Below are 26,133 nucleotides of genomic sequence, written 5' to 3'. Positions count from 1 at the left end.
CGCGATCTCCTCCTCTACCTGCCGTACCTCGCCATCCCTCCGACTCTTGGCAGCCACCACCAGGGAGAGGGCTTCCCCCCGAAGCACGGTCTTAAAAGCTTCCCACAGCGACACCGCCGAGTCCACGGTACCCAGATTGTCCTTGAAGTAATTATCTACCTTCTTTACCAGGGCGCTGCGCATCTTGGGGTCTCGGAAATACCATGGATTAATGGGGGCCACCCTCCCTCCTCCCTCCCGACCTAGATCCAGCCGGATCCACACTGGCGAGTGGTCAGAGATACCGCGTGCCATGTGCCTCGCCTCGGACACCAACGAGGCATGTGCGGCCAGAGTGAGCAGGTAGTCAATCCTGGAGAGGCTACCATGCGCACCGGAGTGAAACGTGTATTGACTCTGTGTGGGGTGCCGGAGCCTCCAGCAGTCTATAAGACCAAGCGTGTCCAGGAAATCTGGAAGCCATTTCTGAGCCCCCCCTGTATCCCTGGGCGGGTATCTATCCAACAGTCCGGAGCCCACAGCGTTGAAATCCCCTCCCACTACCAGCATACCCCCCGGGAGAGTCAGCAAAGCCCTGCCCAGATCAGCAAATGTGGAGGCCTGCAGGGCCGGCGGGACATAAACCGAAACCAAAACCAAAGTCCTTCCTTCCCACCGCCCCGCCACCGCCACAAACCTCCCCCTATCGTCAACAATGGTGGAGTCCACCTCAAAAGGCAACGATGTTCTAACCAGGATGCCCACACCCCTGGACCCAGAAGAGAATCCCGAGTGTGCAATGAATTTATACCCCTTCCTATTCAAGGCATAGCACGTATTACCTAGGAGATGCGTCTCCTGCAGCAGGGCAACATCTGGCATTGAGCGTTTCAAAAATTGCAAAACAATCCCCCTCTTAATGCGATCCCCCAAACCATTAACATTCCAGCTTATAACACTTAAGCCTCTACCCCCCATCCTCAAACGGAAAGAGGCCCACCCCACACCCGAGGAGCCACCGTGGAACAGCCCTGAGGATAATCGTCATGCCTTGCAGAAATAAACCCCCCAACAACAAACTCCAAATCCCCGAAACTCCCCCCACCCTGCACCCCTGCTGCAGCTTACAAAGCCCCCCCAACTTGCAGTGTGCCTGTCGCCCTACAAAACCAAAAGTCTACAAAAAGTACCCTAAGGGAGGAAAAGAGCACCCCTCGTCCTCCCGCAACCCTCCACAGTTACTGCACTCTTTTCAAGTTCCCAAGTATAGTCAAATCAAGTCAGGTCGGCTCTGAGATATCAGCCCTGTCCATCCCGGCCACTGTCTCCATGCTCGGCTGTGTCATCACCCTTCCGTCGCCGGGGCAAAGCGGCCAGCCATTCGTCGGCCATAACAGGAGAGTCAAAAAAGAATGTCCGATCTTCGTGCACCACCCGTAGTCTGGCAGGGAAAAGCATGGCATACTTCAGATCCAGTTCCCGAAGCCTCCGCTTCACCCCCAGGAAGCTCTGTCTCTGTCTCTGCACCTGCTGGGTGAAGTCCGGATAAAAATTAACCGACGCATTCTGGAAGGGAACTGGGCCCGTCACCCTCGACGCTTGCAGGATAGCGTCCCGATCTCGAAAATGAAAGAGCCGGGCGACAATCGGCCGCGGCGGGGCACCCGCCTTGGGCCGCCCGCCCGGCACCCTATGGGCCCTTTCCACCGCAAAGAACTTTCCAAGGCCCCTAGGCTTTAGATGATTAAGGACCAAATCCTCAACAAGCAGGTCCGCCGAAGCCTCATCCGAGGACTCCGGGACCCCGATGACGCGCACGTTGTTGCGCCTGGCCCGGCTCTCGAAGTCCTCCAGTCGGCGGGCGACGAGGTCACTCTCGGCCCTTAGCTTACGGACCTCGGTCTGCAGTTCCGCTACATCGTCAGTGAGGCCCGTGGTCTTGAGGTCCAGGTTCTTAACGCGCTCGTTCGTCTTGCCCAGGTCCGAGCGGATCAGGTTGACATCCACCAGGATGGCATCCACCTTATGCGCCAGGGCCTCGAACTGTCTCCCCATCGAGGTCTGCATTCCGTCGAGCGCGCCCATGACATCCTGTAGGGAGAGCTCCGGTGTCACAGGCGAGTCCTCCTTCTGGGCCTCCGGCGCCTGGCTCGATCCACTCGGTGATGCTTTCTGGAGAGCGTAGCGGTCCATGCTGTTGACTTGGGTATACGTTCCCCGCCTGGTAGACTTAGTCTTCAGCCGATCCCCTTCTGCCTTGCCCGACATAATGGACTCCAGGCAGTCCAGTGCAGTTAAGACTGATCCCTCTCGGGGAGAGGAAGAAGGAGTGAGCAGTTCTGCCTTATGCTGCCAGAGTAGCCCGCCGAGCGTCCTTGGGGTAATAAAGCCACCCAGAGCTCTCCAGTGTCCGGGCAGACAAAGGGAACGAAATCGAAAGTGAAAGAGCGGGGACCTCCGTCCGACCGCTCACACCTCGCCTGGCCGTTGTTGATCAACTAGGAGCCGGGCATCCTGCCAACTCCGGCCCCTGGCATCCCCGGGAGATAGGCCGCAATCTTCCGCCAGGCGTAAGTCCGGTTCCCGATGGGCGATCCGACCACGGGTGGCATCAATCGCCTCCCTGACAACTCAGCAACACGATGCCATGCATACCATCAGGATTAGAGACAGGATAGTCGACGGAGGGCGCGAGGGTCTCGGGAGCTCTAAGCTCACGCGGCCATCTTGGTCAAGCGCTAGGCTCCTCCCCGTCATATAGTACTTTTAAACTGGCCCAATATAGCCACATTATTCATGACTGTTTTTATTTTTATTTTATCTAATTGAATACATTTGCGTTGGGTTGTATTTGTTAAATAATCTTAATGTAATCATGTTATTCTGTTTGCACTTTTATTGGAATTTTTGGCCGAATAAAGATATTTGACCTGATCTGACCTGAATGCTTGCAGATAGTTTAAACCAGCAGTTCTTAACCTTTTGTCTTCTGTGGACCCTCAATGAATCTCTACTGGAAGGCAGGGACCCCCACCTAATCTATTTCTATGATTTGAACCCTGAAACAATAAACACAAATGAAGAACAAGTGTAGATCACATTAAAAAATTTGAAATCTTTTATTTAATTTACAAACCTACACAAACATCACATTTTTAATTTTTATCAGAAGGTTGAAGCATTTCAAAATTTAATATGCTGAACACCAACATATCGTTTTGTCTTCTTTTGCTGTAAATGCATGCTATCTTTTTGTCAGTGTTTATTAGTGCCTCAATTGGGTCCCCCAATTCTCAATACAAGGTTCCTTTTACTGTACCTGCGTTGCTCCTAAGAATCAAGAGTTGGATACCAACGTAACCTTTTACCCCCCCCCAATTTCAAATTTCTTCACGCAAAGCATTTGAACACTTTCAATGTAACTTTTTGTATTCACTTCCTTAATCTGCTAATATGATTTCATTATCTAAAATGTTGCTGGCCCCCTGTATAGGCATCACATACCCTTAGCAGTCCGCGGATCACAGATTAAGAGTCACTGATCTAACCTCCGACAGCCTCTTTGGGTGGCATTCCAATGCATTGTTGTTGCCCCACTTTGCCATTTGAGACAGAGGCAGGACTTCTGCAAATCAGTACAGAATTGCTCCTCATCAGAGGTATCCATTCCAAACTCCCAGCTGAGGCCACCTAGAGAAGGGGAACACAAGATACCCAAGAATGTGTAATTTGGCCTCGTTCATCTGTGAGGTATAGCTTGGATTCTGTAGCACCGCGATCAAGGGACCTACTGCTGGGCATACATTTGGCCACTTGGTACTTTGCATCAAATGCAGAAAAAGTGATAGTAGGAATGCTTGCAAATAGCCACAACTTTAAACCAGTAGTAGTGTCTGCCTTCTGAAAATCAGTACTGCCCTTTTATCTTATGGGAACAGTCCATCCCAAACTGCCAGGTGATGCCCCCTCCAGAACGGAACACAAGTAAATCCAGGCAGATGCTGGCCTTAATAAGCCTAGTCAGTGAGGTAAAGCTTGAATCCTATGGCACAGCTAGCAAGGCCTAGCATATCATTGTGGCAAACGTTTAGAAATCTATTGATGCCCATCTACATGTTTTGGGAATATGCGCCCTTGAAGAATAAAATAGTTGTATCAGTGTTCATAGTGTATATCCCTTGCAGTGTTGAAGAGGCATGAGACGGATCTGTCACTTGTTGCTCGCACATGACAGCCTCAGTCTAACCTAAAAGCAGCGCATTATCTCAGAGGCTTGGTAGCCAACAGACTCAATCACCCCCATGTTGAGTGAGAGCCTGTGGCGCTCTGACCACTCTTCTGACTTTGTAACCGTGAAATTGGCTGTCCTGCCAGGTCAGAGAGGTTATATCAATTAGCTGGAGGTGAGACTTCACATCTACCGTAAGGCTCTCCTGGAGCCCTGCTGAACGGGGTGAGATTTGGGTTTGTGAAGTAAGGTTGATTCAAACAGTGTTAGTGTTCCTTGGTCATTGCTCTAGACGGTCAGTTACCTCCAAGCCAGATATTGCAGGAAGATATGTGGTCACTTCTTGCCTCCGCTACTACATACAAGGTGGGCAACTATGTCTAAGGTTGGTTTCCCCCCTACAAGTAAGAAAAAAAGTCACTGGTAGAGGTGCCAAGTGTGAGCTAAGCCGTTGTCCACCACAGCTTGACAGTTATCCAGCTGGTGCGCACAGATCCTGCAGCTCCATGCTATTAACACAATTCCCCTGAGTGACTCCTCTTAATGGACCTCACTAGACACTGTGTCCTGACCCTAGCACTCATACCATTGCTCAGTATGCAAATAGTCTGTGAAAATAAGCCTGAATCATTAAATAGAGCAGCTAGAGGCCATACAGTTTTAGTATAGATCACAAAGAATAGGAATCAACTGCTCAGTAACAGCAAAGAAAAAGTCCATCCTCTGAGGCTCTGCATATTCTCCGAGATTTGGAGAGACTATTGGATGTTAAGGTATATATGATGAAATTCCACCATTGTTAATGGAAGTTGTTGTGTCTAGTGAACGTTTAGAGTGCAACACTGGTACTTGTAGTAACTCCAGAGAAAACATAAACCTCACCACTGCTCCTGCAAATCTGTGGGTGAAATCATGTGTGCCAACACCTTTTTGCTCAATGAAAAGGCCTTTTCTCGTTACAGTTTAATAATGGTTTCACACTGTGGCACACTAATTCTACTGTGATAGACATACGCTCACCTGTGGCTGACTGGGTCATTTGTTTTCCAGCTCACGGCACCCACCCATAACTATAGATGAAGAAAGATCAAGTGTGTATGAAATTGAAAACGACATTCATTGTATTATAATCTAAAATGATCAATTGCTAATTATTGATGACTGTTCTGTTTTTATAGGGTCCAAAGACTGTCAGCTTGTTACATGGTCCCGAGATCAGACATTGCGTATTTGGCGTGTGGATCCCCAGTTGCAGAGGGTATGTTAATAGTTTGTGAGTGTTTTCTGTTATCAAGGGCTCTTCATACCACACAGGTTGCAAGAAAAACAATGGTGGTATTCGTTAAAGTCACACATTTGATTATTGGTTCATCTGAAATGATAAAACAACACCAAATTGCAGTGATCCTATCATAGAGCGCTTTAGCAACAGTGGAACACAGCTATTTTGGCTGTGCGATTCACTGTAGTGACGATGCCTTGCAGAGTTTTGGTGAACAAACAAGGTGGTGTTAAATTATACCAGTATGGTAACTTCAATAATACTTTTGGCATTAGTACCAGTACCGGATATAATGTAAGATGTTTTGAACACTCCCTTTTATCTAGTTATTGCTGAAACGGTTGAATTCCAAGTACTAAAGGAAAATGTGATTCTGATCTAGTGACCATATTACATGCCTTTTGCGTTCCTTTCCACAAAAAGCTGTTGGTACAAAAGAAGACTGTAGCTGGTAGTGATTGGGTCATATGTCATTTAAAAAAGTCCCTTTCAAAATAAGCTTACATAAGTAAAGCAGAGATCATATTACTGTGGGGCAGCCTACACAAGGAGGATAGGGAAATGGACAGATTTCCCTCATAGCTCTCACGCAAATTCAAAGTTGGTTTTGGAGGTTTTGTATTCCAGACCTGAGTGCGCTTAACCTGTGGTCAGTGCTCCTCTCCAGGAGCCTCCAGTGAGTGAGAGGTATAAGCTGGGATAAAGTTATCCTTTGTGAACTCCTATGTTGCCTTTAGCTTCACGGCTTCTGGAAGGGACTCATTATGACTTCTATAAGTGGTAAAGTGCTCTTTGCCAAGGAGATAATGTTCAATGAAGGATTGCCCTGTGAAAGTTGGGATTTCTTGCTTCGGAATTCAAAGTCCTTCACTTGGAGAATACGCTATGAAATGAGAGAGGAATGCTTGTCCTGTGTAGTGGGTATTATATGTTAAGCTATCACACTTAAATAACTATGGTCACTACTAGGTTTTCCACTTACTATGGTTTTAGAACTCATTCACCTCAGTGATTATGTAATTGTGGCTATTAATTGGCTTTCCCATGTTTAATGGTAAGAACACTGTAGTATCACTTTGATACCATGCTTAAGATATACAGCCTGATATTGGAAAGGTAAAGCCTTTATGTAGAAAGTGACTTGTTTTGATTCATGATTCAGGGGAAATGGTGGAAATCGGAAAGGTTGGAGCTTCAAACATGCTTGCAATGGAATGCTTAAAGCGGTGTAGGAAATCCACCTATTCTGCATGGTTTCCCCGTTGGTTTTGTATTTTGCTGGGACAAATATTTTTGCTGGCGTTGGACCTCTGTGCAATTTAACCCTGCTGACCAGTGGTAAAGCGCCGGTTTTCCACCTTAATGCATTGTCGAATTGGCACATTCCTAATTTGTATATTAAATTTACATATAAATCCCTGGTATATGTGCAAAATGTGCCCAGGGGCTGTAAGTTAACTGTCACTAGCGTACTGCAGCACCTATTGTGCCATTCATTTATAGTGTTTTATATATCGTGAGCATGACCCAAGGGGGTATCAGAACGCTGTACAAAAAGTCAGGAACAAATGAGAGGGAGACAAGTCGGGCAAATAACAACATGCTTGATAAAGATACAAGCAGTCACACCTCCGAGATGGTGGACCGATATATCGCAAGGCTGAAAAGTCTATGTACAAGAGCATAGATAGGCAAAAAAAACAAGTATTTGCAATGCAACAGGTCTCACATTTGCTAGAGTTAAGCTATCCACATTTTAAATTACAATGCATTTTATTTATGTTTTGAAAAGCAACACATAAATAAAAGGCATTGTCATTTAACAATGCCAATAGCTCCGTCTCGCAAATGCGAGAAATATTGCATTGCAAATGCTTGTTAATGTAAGCATCCATCTTTACCTTTTTGCCTGACTATTTTGCCCTAAGTTGCATATGAGTTCCTGGCATAGGTTCCATAGCTTGGTGCAGCGCCTTACTGGTGTGGCACAACAAGGTTGCAAAATGGATTATGTTAAGAGTATGAGTTTTGAATGTGGTCATTTGGAAATTGTTTTGATGCCATGTATGATGAGTAGTAGAATGTACTTGTGTGACAACAACCATTTAACTATGCTTATGCGTGTAGTGGAATAAAGCAAAGTGACAAATGGCTGTGCAAATGGACTTTCTTACCATTCAGAGAAAGAGAAGATAATGCTTTTTGGATGAGGATGAACAGCAGAGGGGCATCTGACAAAAGTGCACTGATTACAAGCACTTACTGTAAATACTGTAATCCGTGCACCCAGGAGTCTGACAAAGAAGCAGCTAACAGTCCTGTTAAAAGGTACAGTGGAGCAAGAGACATGTACGCACTGGAGGCAGATAAATACATGGAGAGGTGGGGTACAGGTGCCAGGGCTCACGGTTTGATCGCCGACTGCAACTCAGATCGGCACCATGTGACTCCGGGCAATAGCTCACTTAATCCTCCCGACTGCCCCCAGCGCCTTGAGACCCTTAGGGGGAATAGTTGGCGCTTTACAAATACCTGATTTAGATTTGTAGCTATGGTGGTGATCCATTCTGGAGCAACAGAGGAAACTAACAAATACACACTGGATGTTGGCTGCCATTGCAGATGATCTCTATAGTCCACCCAGAAGTGACTAAGGCAAACCGTGGCATGCACTGGATATAAGCAACAGTGGTAAAAGATCTAAAGAATCCATGCATAAGTGTTAAAAGGAAGTCCACAGGCATTCATAGGACATACATAGTATTGATAACTGATCTTCAGAGAGCACCCAGGAGTGACGGATACAACCCACAGGCAAGCTTTGTTTACAGACAGACAGGGTCCCAAGATAATGGTTGGGTATGCGACTCCACAAACCTCAGTGAGACTTCAAACATGAATTGATCAACTAATGATAGACCTCTTTAGAGTTAATATACAAATATTCACTATGAATATGAATTTAATTTGTTGACTACTAAGTGTAAATTGGTCATGCATTACTTGCCAGCCTTATTACAGCTCCAAGTGTTATGACATGGCATACCTATCAATCAATTACATTCAAGATCTTTATTCAATAAGTAAAAACTGCCATAAAAGTACACACTGTTGTAGAAACAATTCAAGCAAAATAATTCATAGGAACTGTAAAATGCTTTAAAATATCATCACATAACACATACAATCATAAGCCCTAGAAAGGATCGAACACAATACATTTCCTAAAATAAATGGCTTGTAAGGCAAAAGGAGCTACACTAAAACACACATATTGATCATTTAGTGCAAGCAGAAATGTCAGTGCATCTTTATAGTTTCTTATATTCTGCATAATAAGAAGGGGTTTCAAATACATATTCTGAGGTGGGCTGTTAATTAAGTACTATTGTGAATTCAGTAGCTGTCTCAAGGGCTATGATAACATATATACCTTAGTTGACACCTTTTGATGTTCTTCAAGCACATAGTGTAGTAGCATCTCATCAAAAAGTGGATTCAGACCCTCAGTGGTGGATTACTTGAAATCTCAATAATAATCTCGACAGTGCCCCTGCTTTAGGTTCATTACACCAGACACCCTTTTATCTGCTTGGTGTTTCTCCATTAGAGCCCTAGGGAAGAGAGCAACTCCTCACTTGCATCCTAGTAGCTTGTAGTTTCCCCCAGAGAGACTCCATACTGGCACCTCTTAGGGGAATCTTACTCACCAGGGCACGCCTCCTCCAGGGCCTGAAGAAATATGATCACCGCCCTCCAGCTTGGTGGTACTCCATTGGCTCTCCTTTCTCAATTGCATCGCTTACAAAGCCATTTAAAAATGCACATGTAGGACCTGGTAACCCACTGGATCTGTGTCTATTACATATATAATTCCAGAATGATCCAGGCAGAATCATTCTGGAATTATATATATATCATTAAGAAAGTCATCATGACCACCCCTCCTTATCTTGCAGAAAAGCTCACCATTTCTGGTGGTTCCCGTTACACCCGGAGCCAGGACACCATCAGAGTGCAGTTACGTGTAAAAAAAGAAAACAACGAGACAACTGTCCATTTCCATCTATGCACGCATGGTCCGAAAGACCTTCCATATATCCATCAGGACCGCCCAATGCTGCTCCAATGTAGGAAAAAGTTGAAGTCTTACCTATTAAAAGAACACTACATCACAATGCATTAACCGTTGATAGCCCAGCCTCCTCTCCTATTACTTGTTCACTTGATGCTTGTCTTTGACTATGAGTTTTGGCTAGGTTTACACTATAGAATTACCTTATACATACTTTAGGATGGTAGGATCCTTCTGTATGGTTACCCCCACTTTTTGCCTGGTGTTGCTATGTTTTCTGACTCGTCTGACTGGGATCCTGCTAATCGGGACCCTAGTCTCTGTGCTTCTTCTCTAAATTTGACATGGTGAGTACTTAGGTACACTCCAGATTGGCCACTGGTGTACCCTGATAAGTCCCTAATATATGGTACTAAGGTACCCAGGGCATAGGTACACCAGGGGTCTCCCATAGGCTGAAGCATGCATTATGCCACCCATGAGAGACCACTCAAATTGTGACTACAGGCCTACCATTGCAGCCTGTGTAGGCTGGTGCTAGCACCACTTAGGACAGATATAAATTTCCTTATATCTGAGGTCAGTGCACTTAAAACCTATAAGTCACCCCTAAGGCAGGCCTTTCAATCCTGAAGACAGGGTGCTCAGTTCTAAGTGTGAGAGTGCCTCTCCTACAACCTTCGGAGTACATTTTTCCCGGTTGTAAGTGCACTAGCCATTACGATGAATAAAGTGGCCATGCATTATTACGCGATGACCATCTCTAAACTGGCTGAAACGAACCCTGTCGTGTTTGGTATCATACCTCCCACACCATAAATGATGTAGGAGGTATGATTCCATTTTATTTTTATTTATTTATACTTATAAAGTGTTATATAGCGCGAACATGACCCTAGAGGGTATCAGAGCACTTTACATTACACCGTTGTGAAACAATAGACGGTTGAGGGGGTAATATACATACATTCAATTTAAGAAGTAGACCCTAGAGGGTATCAGAGCGCTTTACATTACACCATTCGGAAACAATTAAAGAGGTAGACGGTGGTAGATAAGATAACATATGTTGAAAACAGTAGCGTATGATTTAAAGTCTTAGGATATGAATTTGTTAATTAGAAGCATTTTCACTTCTTTTTTAAGGGAGGAGGTGGAAGGGATCCTGCGTACATCTGGTGGTAAGGCGTTCCAAATCTTCTGTGCCATACATGCACTGTTAAGCTCCTCCGGGAGTCCCTCAGTTCTCCAGGTTGAAGTCTTCCAGACCCAGACAGAAAGCTAGGGCTGCTGCCTACCGGAGACATGTTTCTGCCATCCTGCTACTGAGCCAAGTGCGAGCAGAGGAAGGCAGAACAATAGATATCCTGTCCCAGGAGGTGTGACCACCTTCCAGACAGGATTTAGTGTATTGGGGCAGGGTGGGGCGTTTGCCAGTGCCACTGAGAATGCTTGAAGGGCACATCTGGTGGCCTCCTTGTATGCTCCAGTTCAAACCAGTTCAGGGAGCCGTTGGCTCCCGCTCTGGCATGAAACTGGCTAAAGCACAAAGGAGTATCGCCCCCCTGTCCAACCACTCCTCTGGGAGGGACCCCTGAAGCATCCCAAACCTTTCCTAAGGGTAATTAAGGGGTTACCTGTCCCTAGATACGTCGTGGGACAAGATTCAGATCACATCCACTTCAATTTCGACGGTCTGGGTACTTTGGGCTTTGCTTTGGGAACCAAGACTACAACGGGGAAGATTCCTGCTGCTCCTGACCTCATCATCCTGCCTGTCTTCTGCAGCGTCTGTGCCCGTGCTCTATTCAGGTTCTTCACTAGGCCTGTGGACATCTAAGACACCTGAAGGAATCTCCCTTGTGGTCAAGGAGTCACTCCCCTGCATCTGCAGGCACTGAAACACAGCTGACCGGTCTGCTGATCCTGTCTTCCCATGGACTTCAAAAGGCTCAGCAACACAGGTGGTGGTTATGTTATGTTATGTTATGTTATGTTAAGGTGGCTTATATAGCGCATGGCTACCCCAGCAACGGGGTGTCCCAGCGCTTTGCAGACGGACTAGATACTCAGCAACCAAGCCAATGGTAGGATGTGCCACATAGTCGGGCTAAAGAGTGGCAAATAGCCAGGTCTTAATTCTCTTCCTGAAAAACAAATGATTCGTGATAACACGAGCTTCGAGCGGGATTGTGTTCCATAGTTTCGGGGCCAAATATCTGAAAGATCGACCTCCTGCTCTACTCCTCCGGATCTTAGGAATGTGGGCCAGGAGCAGATCTGCAGAACGGAGAGCCTGGGTAGGGACATATAAAAAACTTAGATTTTGCAGAATTTTAGGGCCCGAGGAGTAGAGAATTTTATGGATGAGGCAGAGTGCCTTAAATTGAATGCGCTGCTTTGCAGGCAACCAATGCAGACGATAAAGGATGGGGGAAATGTGACCGTTTTTAGGCAGACCGAACAGACTGCGAGCGGCCGCATTCTGCGCTCTTTGAAGTTTGTAAATCGTGGATTGATTGGAGCCCAGCATGAGGACATTGCAGTAGTCAATATTAGACAGCACCGTGGCCTGGATGATCATCTGACGGACTTTGGGCTCGAAAAACCCCAAGATGGGTCTCAGAGACCGTAGGCGGCCATAGCACGTGCCTGCCACCATTTTGGCGTGGGAGTCAAGGTCAAGACGGTTATCGACCATAATACCCAAGTTGTTGACTTCCTTCTTAGGGGTGGGTGCAGGGCCCAATGCAGCCGGCCACCACTGAGCGTTCCATTTTTGAAGCTCCTTTCCGACCAGTAATACTTCCGTCTTGGATGAATTAAGCTGGAGGCAATTTTCAGTCATCCAGTTTGCAATGGCCGATAGATCTTCCTGAAATTTAGTTTTGTCTGCCTCGGTATCACTGGAGAAGGAGAAAATGAACTGTGTATCGTCCGCATAAGATGTTAATTTGATGTTCCAGTACGGCCAGGGGGCGGACGTATACATTAAATAACGTTGGGCTAAGTGCGGACCCCTGGGGAACGCCACAGCACAGCGGGAACCTTCCTGATTTATACGGTGGAGCATGGACCTGAAAAGAGCGGTCCGTCAAAAATGAAGCAAACCACTCTAGTGCTCCGTCTCGGACTCCGATCTCCCACAGTCTTCTTAAGAGGATCTCATGGGAGACTGTGTCGAACGCTGCACTTAGGTCCAACAGGACCAGTGCCGCTGTACCACCTTGGTACTGTACCTCCCTCAATTGCTCTGTAACGGCTAATAGGGCCGATTCAGTACTATGATTCGCCCGAAAACCGTTTTGGGAGTCATCTAAAATGCTATTGACCTCTAGATAGTTAATCAGAGTGGAATTTACATGGGATTCCACTATCTTGGATAAATAAGGCAGCAAGGATATCGGTCGGAAATTTTCCGGCTTAGAGGGATCCAAGGTGGGTTTTTTTTAATAGAGGGACGACCTTGGCATGCTTCCAGGATCTAGGTATTGTAGTTAATTCTAAGCTTTTATTGATCAGATTCAGACCCTCTGACAAAATGGGATCCTTATGAAGTCGCGCCATTTCGGGTTTTACAGGATCCTCAGGGGATCCAGATTTAATTTTTGCAGTCAGCCTATCCATCTGGTCCGCCGAAATAGGTGGAAGAGTACAGAGGGAATGTGAAAGATCTTGTAAAGTCTCGGCTTTGGTAGACTCGGGGCTTACAACATTCAAGGGAAAGGACTTATAAATACCTTGTACTTTATTTATAAAGAAGGTGGCAATCTCATTACAATGAGCATTGGAAGTGATCGTATTGTTGGGGCCTTCTGGTAACTTAGTCATGTCTTTCACCATAGCGAATATTGTTTTAGATTGATTTGCACTTGACAGAATCCTGTCAGTGTAATAGCTGGCCTTAGCTTTTTTTATTGATTTATGGTACATTTTAGTTGCAGACCTGAATGTAATTTTGGCCTGGGGGTCATAGGATTTTCTCCAGGCGCGTTCGAGCAGCTTACATTGCTTTTTTTGTTCAGCAAGTGTCTCTGAATACCAGAGATGAGGTTGCCCGTGTTTGGACTTGGACAGTGTTGCGGGAATCAGCTGGTCTAGCGATTTATTAATCCACTCTCTATATGCGACATCTGCTTCCTCCAGATTCACCGGCCAAACAGGGCACGTGGTTTTCAGGTTGTCTATGAGCAGACTACTGTCTAGTTTGTGCCATGGGCGTCTTGGGATAGGAGGGGGAAGCTTTCTTTGAAAGTTATCAGCTATCTGGATGGAAATATGAACCAAGTAATGGTCTGTCCAGCTGAGGGGGCTTGGAGGAAAGGCAATAATGTCCGGAATATTTGAGAACACTGGGTCCAATAAGTGGCCTGCTGCGTGGGAGGGCCCTTTAATAAATTGTGTGAGTTGACCTGCTTCTAGATCATCTAGGAGATCTTTCACTGTCGAGGTCTCACTGCAGTCAAAGTGAAGGTTTAAGTCTCCCAATAGGTTGAAATTAGCGGAGTTCAAAGTCATAGTGGAGACAGTGGCCACCAAGGATTTCTGAAATGACCTAACAGGGCTAGGTGTGCGGTAAATCAGAAGCCCGGTTAGAGTAAAGGTGTCCAGGATCTTGATTTTGAAAAGAGAGCTCTCACAGTCTGCAATATTAGCCGGGGAGAGCGAGCAGGAAAAGGAGGATTTAAAAATCACTGCTAGACCTCCCCCTCTCTTTACAGGTCTGTTCTGAATTTGTATTAAGTAACCTGGTGGAAGGGACAAAGTCAGAATGGCTAAAGTATCGTTAGTTAGCCATGTTTCTGTGAGAAACAGAATGTCAGGAGTCTGGTCGGCCAGAAGATCAAAAATATCCTCATAGTGACTGACCAGGGACCTACAGTTCAAACTGAACACCTTGAGGTGTGTTAACTTGTCAGGGGGTAAGGAGGTCTCCGTAGTGGTGTAGCCACAATGAGGGCATTGTACCATAGGTGGGCCAGGATAAAAGAGATGGGGGGTGCAGATTGAGTGATCCCAAAAGGAGAGAAGCCCTTCGCGTGTGTATTTTAGCATAATAGCAGCTGAAGGCACAGGGAGACTGGCAGCATGCAGCGGACTTGGCGCGGACGGGCGCAGACGGGCTTGCCTTTGGCGCGCCTTCGGCGCGCTAAAGGCGCGCCGCTGCGCGCGTCCGCGCCCTCAGTCCGATTAAGTAGTGAGGAGGGCGGGCGTGCGAGGCGTGCAAAGCTAGAGCGCTGACCTGCAATGCCCAGTACAGCCGGAAGTGAGTGCTAGCCCCGCCGACCCTCCGCTCAATCTGCACAAGCCGTGGCGGAACGGGGTCAGGGGCAGCAAAGCAGGCGATGCAGCAGTCAGCAGAAATATGGCAATTTAAGGTAACCACAAAAAGGATAAAAACGATTAAAAGATGTGCAAAATACGGCGTTAGATAAACATGTGCAAACGAGCAAGTTAAAATTCAAGAGCAGGGCAACAGCTAATACAATTAAGGAACAGCAGCTCAAATGATTCTTTCCACAGCTCGACTGGCTAAAAGATAGAGTACCTAGCAGTGGCCTCGTATTCTGAGCGCCGCTGCGCGCGTCCGCGCCCTCAGTCCGATTAAGTAGTGAGGAGGGCGGGCGTGCGAGGCGTGCAAAGCTAGAGCGCTGACCTGCAATGCCCAGTACAGCCGGAAGTGAGTGCTAGCCCCGCCGACCCTCCGCTCAATCGGCACAAGCCGTGGCGGAACGGGGTCAGGGGCAGCAAAGCGGGCGATGCAGCAGCTGCCTGCTTTGCTGCCCCTCCCTCAAGGGATGCAACTCCCTCAAGGGATGCGCTGTCTTCTCACCGAATTTGAAGCCAGTATCCCTCGTCGAAACCGCTGAAACAGAACACCTGTGCACCGCGTCGACTTGCCGTTGCCAAAGTTTGTTGACTGTCTCCTCCAGAGACCTTCGTGCTCGAAGAAGCTCCGGCCTCAAGCATCTTCTGCAGCCACGATTTTCACCTGCATCGCATCCTCTGCACTGTGGGCCTTCATCTTTCGGTGAGCTACTTGAGGCCCTCTTGCGACTCCTCTGCGTCTGGCCTGTGGGTCCTCTTGAGGGTCTTCTTTGGCTCCAGTGGGCTCCCCTATTTGCTCAGGCCTGCTCTTACTTACCTGCTCGTGGTGAGTCCTTTGGACCTTGCTGGGCCTGACACTGCACCTTTTTCTTCTACTCAGTTGATTGCTGTTGCTAAGGCTTGTTGGTGCCCCTGCCAGACACTGACCCCTTGGCTCTTGACATCCATCGTGGTACAGCTCGTAAGCGGCTCCTGGTTTTCCACAGCGTCGCCTGGTCCACACAGCTGCAACTTCAAGGGCACCATCAACTCCTCTACATCTACCGACATCGGTGGGCATTCGTCTTCCATGCCTCCTGCTCACTCCTGAGTGGCATAGACTCTGTCCCCTCTGCTTGCAGGTCCTTCTCACCTTGAATCCTCTTTTGGGTTCCACTGGACTCTTTCATCTACTTCGTCTTCTTCCCCAGCAGAATCTTTCCTGAAGTCCTCTGTTGTGGTATTTGGGGGTTTCTGACCTCACTTGACACGTATGCACCTGCTATCCTGGTGTAGGTGATGCTGGTTCCTGGGGTATCCAAGGGTGGGGTGACTTTCCAACCTTCCTCTTCCACAGGGTTTCTTCAGGGTCTGCTGGGAAGGGTCCTTATTTAGGTCTCGGCTAGCGAAGGCTGTGCTTGCGCAGTCTCGCTCGCGAGATTTAACGTTTTTTAGTACGGGGCTTGAACCCGCCCCTCTTCTCCATTGGCTGGCTTCCTAAACGGAGGCCAGCCATTGGAGGAGAGGGGCGTCTGTCCGTTTAAGCCCCATCTTGTTCGGATTCGGGGGCGTGTTTTTTACTTTCTTTCTCTCCTCTGGAATGTAAACATTCCAGCCAATGGCAAGAGGAGAGAAAGAAAAACACGCCCCGAATCTGAAAATGCCGCTGCGTTTCTCCGAGGCATTTCTGCTTCACCTCGGAGAAAGGCGGCGGTGTTCATGGCTCTCGCTGCCCTATCCAGCAGACGTGCGCTGACAGCCACCACGGAGAAACCGGCGTCCCCCAACCCCATTCTAGGGGGGTCGGTCTTTACTTGTGGTCTGTTTGCTGGAATAAAAAAAATCACTAAAAAGACAAATATTCAGCTATTAAAATCAAGCCATGAATCGAAAAAAGAGCTCTTTTGCCGGCAGGGTTACGTGTTTGCAGGCGGTTGTTTACCAACGGACACGTCCTTTCTATCCGCGAGGTAATAATATTGAAATGAAATAAGAAGAACTGACATAAACTCTGCCAGGTTACCTAAGAAAAGGAGGGGGTTACATGCCCCCTCTCTGCAGCTTATGAAACCACGGACTGTTGTGTCTTGTTTCACAACAGGAGAGGGCGGGGCTTCGGCTGCTGCCAATGGGAGCCCGCCCCTTAACATCACATGGGTGCAGTTTATGTAATGGTGCATGCAAGGCACACCAAGGAGGGGTGCTGAGGAGCACCTGTGTCTGGGCTTTACAGGGGGCAGAGAGCAGTGGGTGCTGGACACTGATGTGTGAGTGAAATCCGTACATGGGCTGGAACAGGAAGCTCTCCCTGGAGCTTAACTCTTTAGTCTTCCTGCTGGCAGCGGGTCCGAGAGTCAATCCAGGCGCCAGCCTCATTCCTTGAAAGCCAACCGGAGCCCCTCTCTAGACCTTCTTGGTGGGCACTGGGGTCTGTGCCGAGGTAGGAGGGGCGGTGGAAGGATTTCTGACGGAGGCAGATGAGGGCCTGGGATTTGAGGGAATACGCTGGTGAGGGAATCCCCAACCGGCCACATCAGGCTTGCCTGAGTCTCCGGATCCGGGGTCCCCTGCTCCATCGCCCCTGTCCCACGCCAGACGCCCACCTTTACCCTGGTGGCGGCTTATCTGTAAATATTCCCCCACCCCTCCCCACCTTTCGCTCATGAAGCAGCAACATGAATGATGCCACCTTCTTAGGGTATTCCCCTTGTTGGACCCTGGGGTCTCTAATTCGTCCTTCCGGGTGAGCGCCTGGAGGAGACCATGTATCCTTCTTGGACCATCTTCGCTGTCACTGGTGTTTGAGGCCGCGTTGAAAGGGCCTGGGGCCGGCAGGGCAGATTCCCACAGCGGCCCCTTTGTTCTCTCCTGGACGCATTGGGAGGGATAACTCGAGTCTGTAAGAAACTGTAAGTGAAGTTGGCGGTAGGATGTATGATTGAGTTAGTGAGTGGAAACAAAGTCGTGGATAGCGCGCCTACAGACTGGGCTTTCTGACTGTGCTTCCTTTTCTAGAGTTTAGTGACCGGACCTAGCCCTCGGAGGGACACGTTGACACAGAATTAGACCCCCCTGATGTCACTGGGCAGCGTTGCCTCCCTAGGACAGCCGTGCTCTTCGTTAGGTGACACAGTGCCCTGTGGCCCGACTGATAGCGAGCTCCGATGCCACTGAGGCGGCTCTGACCCTTGTGACGTTCCTCCCGTTGCCAGGGCACGTCCTCTGGGACCCAGTGACGCTGTCTTGCGGACACTCCTTCTGCAAAATGTGCCTGGGGCGCTCCGAGGGGCTCTCTCGCTGCCCGTGCTGCCGGGAATGGCTGCGCCATCGGTGCAGCGTGAGGTGCAATGTGTTGCTGGGCGGCCTGCTCGACAAGTGCCTCGATGCCGGCTTCAAGGTAGCGCGGCTGAAGGCCGACTTGCGCGAGCTGCTCAAGACCCGGGACTACACAGAGGCGCTGAGAGCTGCACCGAGAGCCGTGGAGATGGGTAAGGCAGTGGACAAGTGTAAAATGCGCGTTACCCATTAATAAAGGAGAAGGGCGTTGTTTGGTTACATATGGGAGCTGACGCTGTTGAAAAACAACATCTCCTTTTCCAGGTTACCTTCCACTGTTTCCATTTCACGTCCAGGCGCCCTGGTAACAAGTGTTATTGGACGCAAGTGCCGGGTCTGCCCGTTACTGCTGAGGCTGCGCTCTGTGTTTTCTTTCCATAGATGCTCGCTTATTTCCCTGCCTTTCTGTCCTTCGCCCCACTACTCTCGTCTCTTGTCCCAAGTCCCCGCCTCTTGTCCCAAGTTCTCGCCTTGGCTTCCAGCCCTTCCCTATTCTTTGGCCCTACATGCCCCGCTCCAGCCTGACTTTGCTCCTCTCCTCACATCTGTCTTGGCCCTTGAAGTCACCCCTCCTTTTTAGGTCTGTGTGTGTGTGTGGCTCTGTGGGTGGCTCTGTGTGTGTGGGTTGCTATATGTGAGTGGCTCTGTGTGTGGGTGGCTCTGTGTGTGGGTGGCTCTGTGTGTGGGTGGCTCTGTGTGTGGGTGGCTCTGTGTGTGGGTGGCTCTGTGTGTGGGTGGCTTTGTGTGTGTGGCTCTGTGTGTGGGGGCCAATGCAATAGGTCTCGCATTTGAGAGTGATTAAGCTATTGACATTGTAAATAACAATGCCGTTTCTTTAAATGTTTTAAAAACAGAAACATAAACAAAAATAATGTCATGAGCAATGCCAATAGCTCTAACTTTAACAATGCCGAGACCATTGCATTGTAAATGCTTGTCTTTAACTTTCTGCTATGTCTCCAGCCTACTTCTCCACTGGGAAACATTTTGTTTCACATCACTTGATAATTCCAGTCAAACCGGACACAGGTATGGATGGTTTCTCTGCCAGGATGCAGTGGCACACATGTTTGAAACGTATGGAAAATGTGTCCTTCGTGTATGAGGCTTGACTATGCGATCCCATGCCAGTACAATTAGTTATTTATCATTGACTTCACCATCACATTGTTGTGTACAACCAAAATAGGTTAGCAATTTGACTTAAAAAATTGTTTATTTTAAACTTTAGCATAGCGGAACAGTGGTATTTTCCTTTCTTGTAAATGTGGCAAATATATTCTAGAAAATGACACTGGCCTTTATTACATTTGCACTTCTGCCTGAAGAAACAAAAACCTTCTAAGGGGTTCACTGATGCACGTGGTCCTTTAAACCAGCAAAGAAGAGATTGGCACAGAAGCTGTAATCAAAGGAACATATTTAATAACCTCACATGAGGGATACTGTGTCATACAGTACATTCAGGCCACTGTAGGAGACAATCTAAGGAGTACAGAGAACAGGGGCCTTTTATACCCACACAGGGGCTCAAAAGAAGGCGATACAAGTACACATGAGAAGAGTTACACACATAGATGGTCATACAGAAAATGCACAGTCAACAAGTAGGAGGAGTAAGGAGTTGCTGACATCACTTAGAACAGCCTGACAGTTCTATACTAGGAGCAAGTGCATTCTGGCAGCTACAGGCCTCTCTGAGCATGTGCAAGGCTCTGGAAGAGGGATAAAGCACATGGCTAACTAAAATGGCTGCCAATAACAAAATGGCTTTCAGCTCATGCTAACAGCGATTCCTGCAATCTTTAACAGATGGTCCTTCTAGCATGAGCTAAAGACATTCCTATGATCTAGTTAGAACATATTTTGCACATGTATTCTCATAAATTCATCAATATCCTAATCCATTGCTAGGTGGGCATTTCTAATTCTAAATATTGTTAAGTGGGCATATATAAGGTGTAAGCAGGAGTACAAAGGGAACAGAGCATTGGGTCATACAGATAGCAGGAGAGAGTAATGATTATTATCACAAACAGAATTATCAATATTTTTCCAGCCCTAAGCAAAAAGCAAATCCTAGAACCATCTAGTCCAATTCTATGTAAAAAACAACATTTTCAATAGACTTTTCCAGTGTTCTTTTTATGAGGGCTACAGCATCAATCATTATAGTCAAGGAAAGGGTAAAGTAACATTTGTCAAATGCTCAGATGAACTTTTCTCTCGCAGAATAAACATTATTCCTAATGCAAATATTAAAGCAGTCAGACATATTATTTCAAAAACAATCCCTGCTCCAGGGGACCAGGAGGACCACACAGGGCCATGAGAATTAGGACGAGGAGCCGCAAAGGGCTGCTCCTCCTCAAAAATGGGACGACTAAAGGGGTACATTGCTAACAAAAAGAAGTCCTTGGAAAATTGAAGCCGCTGACAACCAGCCAGAGGGGAGTCTTCTCCCTGTGTCCCTTTGAGCCTCACAGGCAGGCTCTTGTTGTTCCCACAGTGGAGCTGCACAACTCACAACTCAGGAATCACGGCTCAGTTTGAGAAGAAAAAGTCTTTCAACGATCCTGTCCAGAGTCTCAGGCAGTGCACCAGTTTTCTTCACTTCAATCTAACCGGCACCAAAGGCACAGCACCTGCACCCTAAACTCAAGTCAACTCCTGTATTGCTCTGCTGGCGCACTGCTCTTTTGATGGGGCCACAGATTGTATTCAGTGTGCCCAGGCATCTCTTGATCAACAAACAAAGGTGCAGACTTTACAGCCAGGATTCAGGGGCGTAATGCTGAGATCTCTGAAGCAACCCTCGTTTCAAAGGGGGTCACCTCAAGCAAAAGCCTCCTTGCCGTTCTGGTCGGTCTGTGACTCTCAGCTGGGCATCAAAAATTGGATCCACGTCTTCTCCTTTCTGATTTGTGACCCCGTCTTTCGCCCAAGACAGTGGCAGGGGTGCACACTTCACATCCCAGTGCTTCCGCCTTCACTGAGGTCCTAGTTGCCAGCAACGCCTGTGCTGGTTACCATCTTGGCTTCAAGCTGGACTGGCGCTGACTCCTCAGGCTGAATCTGATGTCCGGACCCCTCTGGCAATGGTTGTAAGGCAGCAAATATATCTATTGGTGGACAGAACAAAAGATCTTTAGACAAGGCACAGAAACAATCTATCAACAGAGAGGATAGTCTCAGAATACTTCCTAGTCTTGGGGCGCCCCATGGATTAGCAAGGCACCCAAGAACCACTTAATCTATCTGAGAGTAAAAACCCTGGACCTATTACACTATTTAAAGCAGCTAAGGAAGTCTGTGTTCATTTACTAAATTCTAAGGAAAAGCGAAAAACAATATAGACATACTCTAAATCCTTACATCTGTGTATTCCTATATTATTCATCTGAAGAACCCTCAAGAAAAAAGGAAATATTCTACACTTTTACTCAAAAACTTTACATTACTTGTACAGGACTGCAGACACTTCTAAAATGATTTTTCTTTCATAAAGACACCTACATTGTAGGCTTAGGACCATGCTCTCATGTTATAGGTGCAGCAGGAAAATCTAAAACTGCTAATTTAACAGGGATTCTTATTACATAAAGAACTTTTTTTTAAACTCAACGTAGTGGGTACATACATTTCTCCAGCAGAACATGTTGTAACAAACAAACTCCTATAAAACACTATTTTCCTTCAAAAATGTTTGCTGAGGATCACATGGGCGTCTTCCCTGACATTATAAACCTTATGCATTCTACTTTTCATGATGTGGACTATGCAACATCATTTTCAAAGGAAAAAACCCTATTCACTAGCTCTAAGGGCTATCAGCTTATTTACTCAGACTAACTAATAAAAGACTAACAATGCCCTTGCAAAACTGTATATAACATAAGAATAACATATAGTTTCCCCTTAAAGGTCAAATAAGGGAACAGCAATCTAGACTACTCATCCTTTCATAATTTCATCAGACAGGATGGGCAGTAACATAGCATATATTTGTATTTTTCTTTATTTTATTAAATGCTAACAATTTTAAAACCGTATTACTGAATAGCCAAATAATGTCTCATGGCTATTTCCTAGACAATTTAGACAGGCTCCAAAGAGAGTGAAAAAAAGAGAGAGAACCTAAATTTGCCTACCCTTAATTAATAAAGGAGCTAACCTCCTTCCCCTATTTCGACAGTAGGAAACCTGAAACAGGTTTCACTTCTGTCGACACAATCAACCCCTATTTGTGGCAACTGGGCACAAACAAACTTGTAGGAGGTAAATAGCACATTGAGCTAGCTAGAAAACATTAATAACCAACCACCAATTCCTTTAGCAATTGTACTAGTGTAACATGAGGCTGAATGAATGCAAACTAAATTCCATTGCCTCCTTATCTCAGCCCTAGCACAGTAATCTTTAAACTAAAAGCATTAGTGCTATATATATGGCAGAGCTATTCTCTAATCAGGGCCCACATATACCACTATATTTCCTGCTGTTCATACGAGTGCATAAAAACTTGCTTTTGCCAAAAATAGTAAGCAGAGCTTCTCTTTCTCTCCCTGCGCTGTCATCTTGTCTTTCAAAACTTTTCAGAGGTCAAAGTGTCAAAGCAAACCTTGCCTTTAGCCCTGCTAGGCTGCTAAATACAGAACTCGACCTTTAACCATTACTAGCTGTCCTATTTTGTGCAAGGCTTTCCATGCGGCTTTTCCAATTCAAAGCAACTTATGGAGACTCACAGCTGAAAAGCAGTCCTATTCCATTCCTGTCTACCAGTAATTTAGAGGTAGGATAATAACTTCTGCTTGTTTTTTTATACTTATTTTCATTTGTGTGCAGTATGTGGTGTGCTTTCTAGCAGTTCAGAGGTCAGCTGCTTGTTCTATACTTGCATGTGTGCATTACTGAAGCCTGAGATCAGTTTGAAAACTGCTCTGAGTGGCAGAACTGCGTTTAAAAGGTATATTTTGCCCAATTTCGACTATGGTGTTAGGGGCACTTAAAAATGAATAACCTACTTTGTTTTGGCATATTAGTCATCCCCAGAGTGGCCCCTAGATATTCCAGGAATGGGGATCAGAAAAGTATAAGGTACACCCTTAAAGAATGAGTTTTGTATGCCTGGGTAAAGTTACATTTTCCATTATAGTTTCCCCCATTGCTGTAAAGCGCTGCTTAAAATCAACTTTGATGCTAGGAGTTCACAGTATGATTATTTAGACATTATAGAGATTAAAAAGCGAATTTAGTACACTTATTTTTATTAAACTTTTTTTTTATATAGTCACATTTTATTTATTTTTTAATAATTATCACCAACCCTTTTGATGTTTCCACATATGAAAAGCAAGCCTCATTCCTTTCCTATCATATTTAAACGCATTCATTTATAACCCTAAGCACAGAAGCCTTACTTGAAATATAAAAAGTCTGCGCCACTTTTTAAAGGACAGTTATTATTTAACATCAGAACCACAGATGTGCTTATGTAAAAAGGCATTTAAGAAAGAAAATTCCTACTTTTAATCTTTTCTCTGTTATCCAAAATATTGAAACTGTCTTTTGTAACTTAAAATCTATTTGACTCAGCAGTTTCCCTCTGTGGCCTGTGGTCTGGAATAGCCATGTGGTATTGACACAGTTGTGCTTCTGACCAGCAGGCGTCATCATCTCACGCCCTTCAAGCCAGCACAAATCTATCGTTCTGTAATGTGGTATTTATTTCAGCAACAACCAATTCACTCAGATGATGATGATGTCTTTTAATATCTAATACATAAGGATAAATGCTGTGACATTTTATATTAAGTCTTAGGCGTGTAAAGCACACAATTTCATTTAAGCTTCCTTTCTATGAGGTCTACTTCATTCCTATTGAATGTGAATTCTAATTTTATCTTTAGCATTGTGGCAACTTGCACATATCTATCGTTTCTTACTTTGTCAATTTAATGGTAGCGTGCAGCTATTTAGCATATGTTACATAGTTCATTTCTGGATTTTTTTATTTAATATGTAATTCATTCAATGACATTTTGCATAACAGAATGATGACAAAAAAACACATTGAGCTCATTCCAGACATTTACAGAAGGGGGTCAGACTCTCAGAACACACAATACAGCGTGCTTAAGGCTAGCCATTCTTACACAAAAAGCGCAATCGCTACTCACTCACACAAGTACAACCGGTGTCAAACTTACAAACCACATAGACATTCAAACACACAATTAACCCACAAATCAACACTAAAGATAGAAACAAAAGACAGCCCACAGACTGCACTGAAACCAAACCATTTGTAAATACTAATTGTAAGTCTTATTTACAAGAAAAGCTCTCAAAAGTAGTCCAAAAGACTGCACAAGAAACAGCCCAAAGACTGTTCCATGTTAAAGAAGCCAAAATACACCAAATTTGCTAGTTTTGGCTGGCAGAACACCCAAAAAGCGCTCTGCATATCACCACTTATGAATGTTACTAAGTGCACAGATCAGGATCCTTTTTGTGTACATATTTTAATTCCATGAGGTACTTAGTCACCAAGGAAGAAATACGTTTTTATACCTAAACCTATTTAGGTATCCCCTCTAGGGGAGCCTGCTGATTCCATTCAAGATTCACATTGGTACTTCCAAGAAAGCAGCACATTCTACGATGTGTGCTAAGAACAGGCATGCCAAGAATATTGCAGCATATGCAATATTATACAGAATGTAAATGTAAAATGTAAATGTATGTGTCTTGTAAAGCGCACTGCTGCCCTGAGGCGTCGTGGCGCTGTAGACCGCTGGGGAACCCGTCCTGGCTATCCCTGTGAGATGGTCCCTCCTGGGTATCTCCAAGGTGAAACCAGGCATCCCCGGCGAATGTGGGGGGCCGTTGTGGAGATGAGGCAAGCTAATGCCCAGAGTTGCCGAGTGTGTTCCTGGTTAGAGTAGGTACCGAGGCGAGAATTATCGAGTCCGTTTTGACCCTGGTCCACAACCCTGCCGCGTCGGGAATTGAACCCTGGTCCCTGGCCGATTCTCTGCTTGCGGATCTGCCGCCTCTAACCAGTGAGCCACACCTCTCCACTTGAGAAGTGACACTTAACACAATATGTGCCGTTACAAATTATTCAAAAGTTAGAGAAAAATCTCCTCATTACCTGCCTACATAAATTGCAATTTACATATAATCACATAAATCACGATAATCACATAATTGGCCAATACAAGTCAAGCACATGTCGCCGACCTTACTAAGCACAAATCTCCAGCCTATCACTGCCAAGTTCTGAGTGACCTAACGGTTGTTTTAAAATGCTCACACCAAAAAGGTTCTCAGTCAGGAGCGGCAAACATTTGGAGGATCAAATCAGGAAGACCAGAAATATACTGGGCTGCAAAGACAGAGAATCTCCGTGCGCAGGGTACCTCCTTAGTAGATTCCTGTCCTGTCCTCAGTAGATTCCTGTCTCCCATCAAGACCACTTCCTTGGATAGGCGCTTCTTTGATGAGGTCCACGTTTTGGGCGCCATTTGAAGAAACAAAAACCTTCGAAGGGTTTCACTAATACACCTGGTCCTTTAAACCAACAAAGAAGAGATTGGCATGGAAGCTGTAATATCAAAGGAACATATTTAATAACCTTACCTGAGGAAGACTGCGTCATACAGTACCCTCAGGCCACTGTAGGAGACAGTCTAAGGAGTACAGAGAACAGGGGCCTTTTATATCCACACAGGGGCTCAAAAGAAGGCGGTACAAGTACACACGAGAAGAGTTACACATATAGATGGTCATACAGAAAATGCACAGTCAACAAGTAGGAGGAGTAATGAGTTGCTGACATCAGTTAGAACAGCCTGACAGTTCTATACTAGGAGCAGGTGCATTCTGGCAGCTACAGGTCTCTATGAGCATGTGCAAGGCTCT

General features: G+C 46.1%; 1 protein-coding gene across 4 annotated transcripts in view; it reads left to right on the top strand.

Annotated features, from left to right (window-relative positions):
- The window catches only part of WDR59 (WD repeat domain 59), a 766,237-nt gene that overhangs the window by 280,879 nt on the left and 459,225 nt on the right, over positions 1 to 26,133 (top strand). For all 4 annotated transcript variants that reach the window (XM_085636815.1, XM_085636817.1, XM_085636814.1 and 1 more), the window contains exon 11: positions 5,386 to 5,465. In XM_085636815.1, coding sequence (XP_085492941.1) covers positions 5,386 to 5,465 — 80 coding nt within the window. The remainder of the gene's footprint in view (positions 1 to 5,385; positions 5,466 to 26,133) is intronic.

This window comes from Triturus cristatus, chromosome 12 (assembly GCF_964204655.1).
Source record: "Triturus cristatus chromosome 12, aTriCri1.1, whole genome shotgun sequence".
NCBI lineage: Eukaryota > Metazoa > Chordata > Amphibia > Caudata > Salamandridae > Triturus > Triturus cristatus.
The sequence above is the reverse complement of the archived record's forward strand: the minus strand, read 5'-3'. Positions and strand labels throughout refer to the sequence as shown.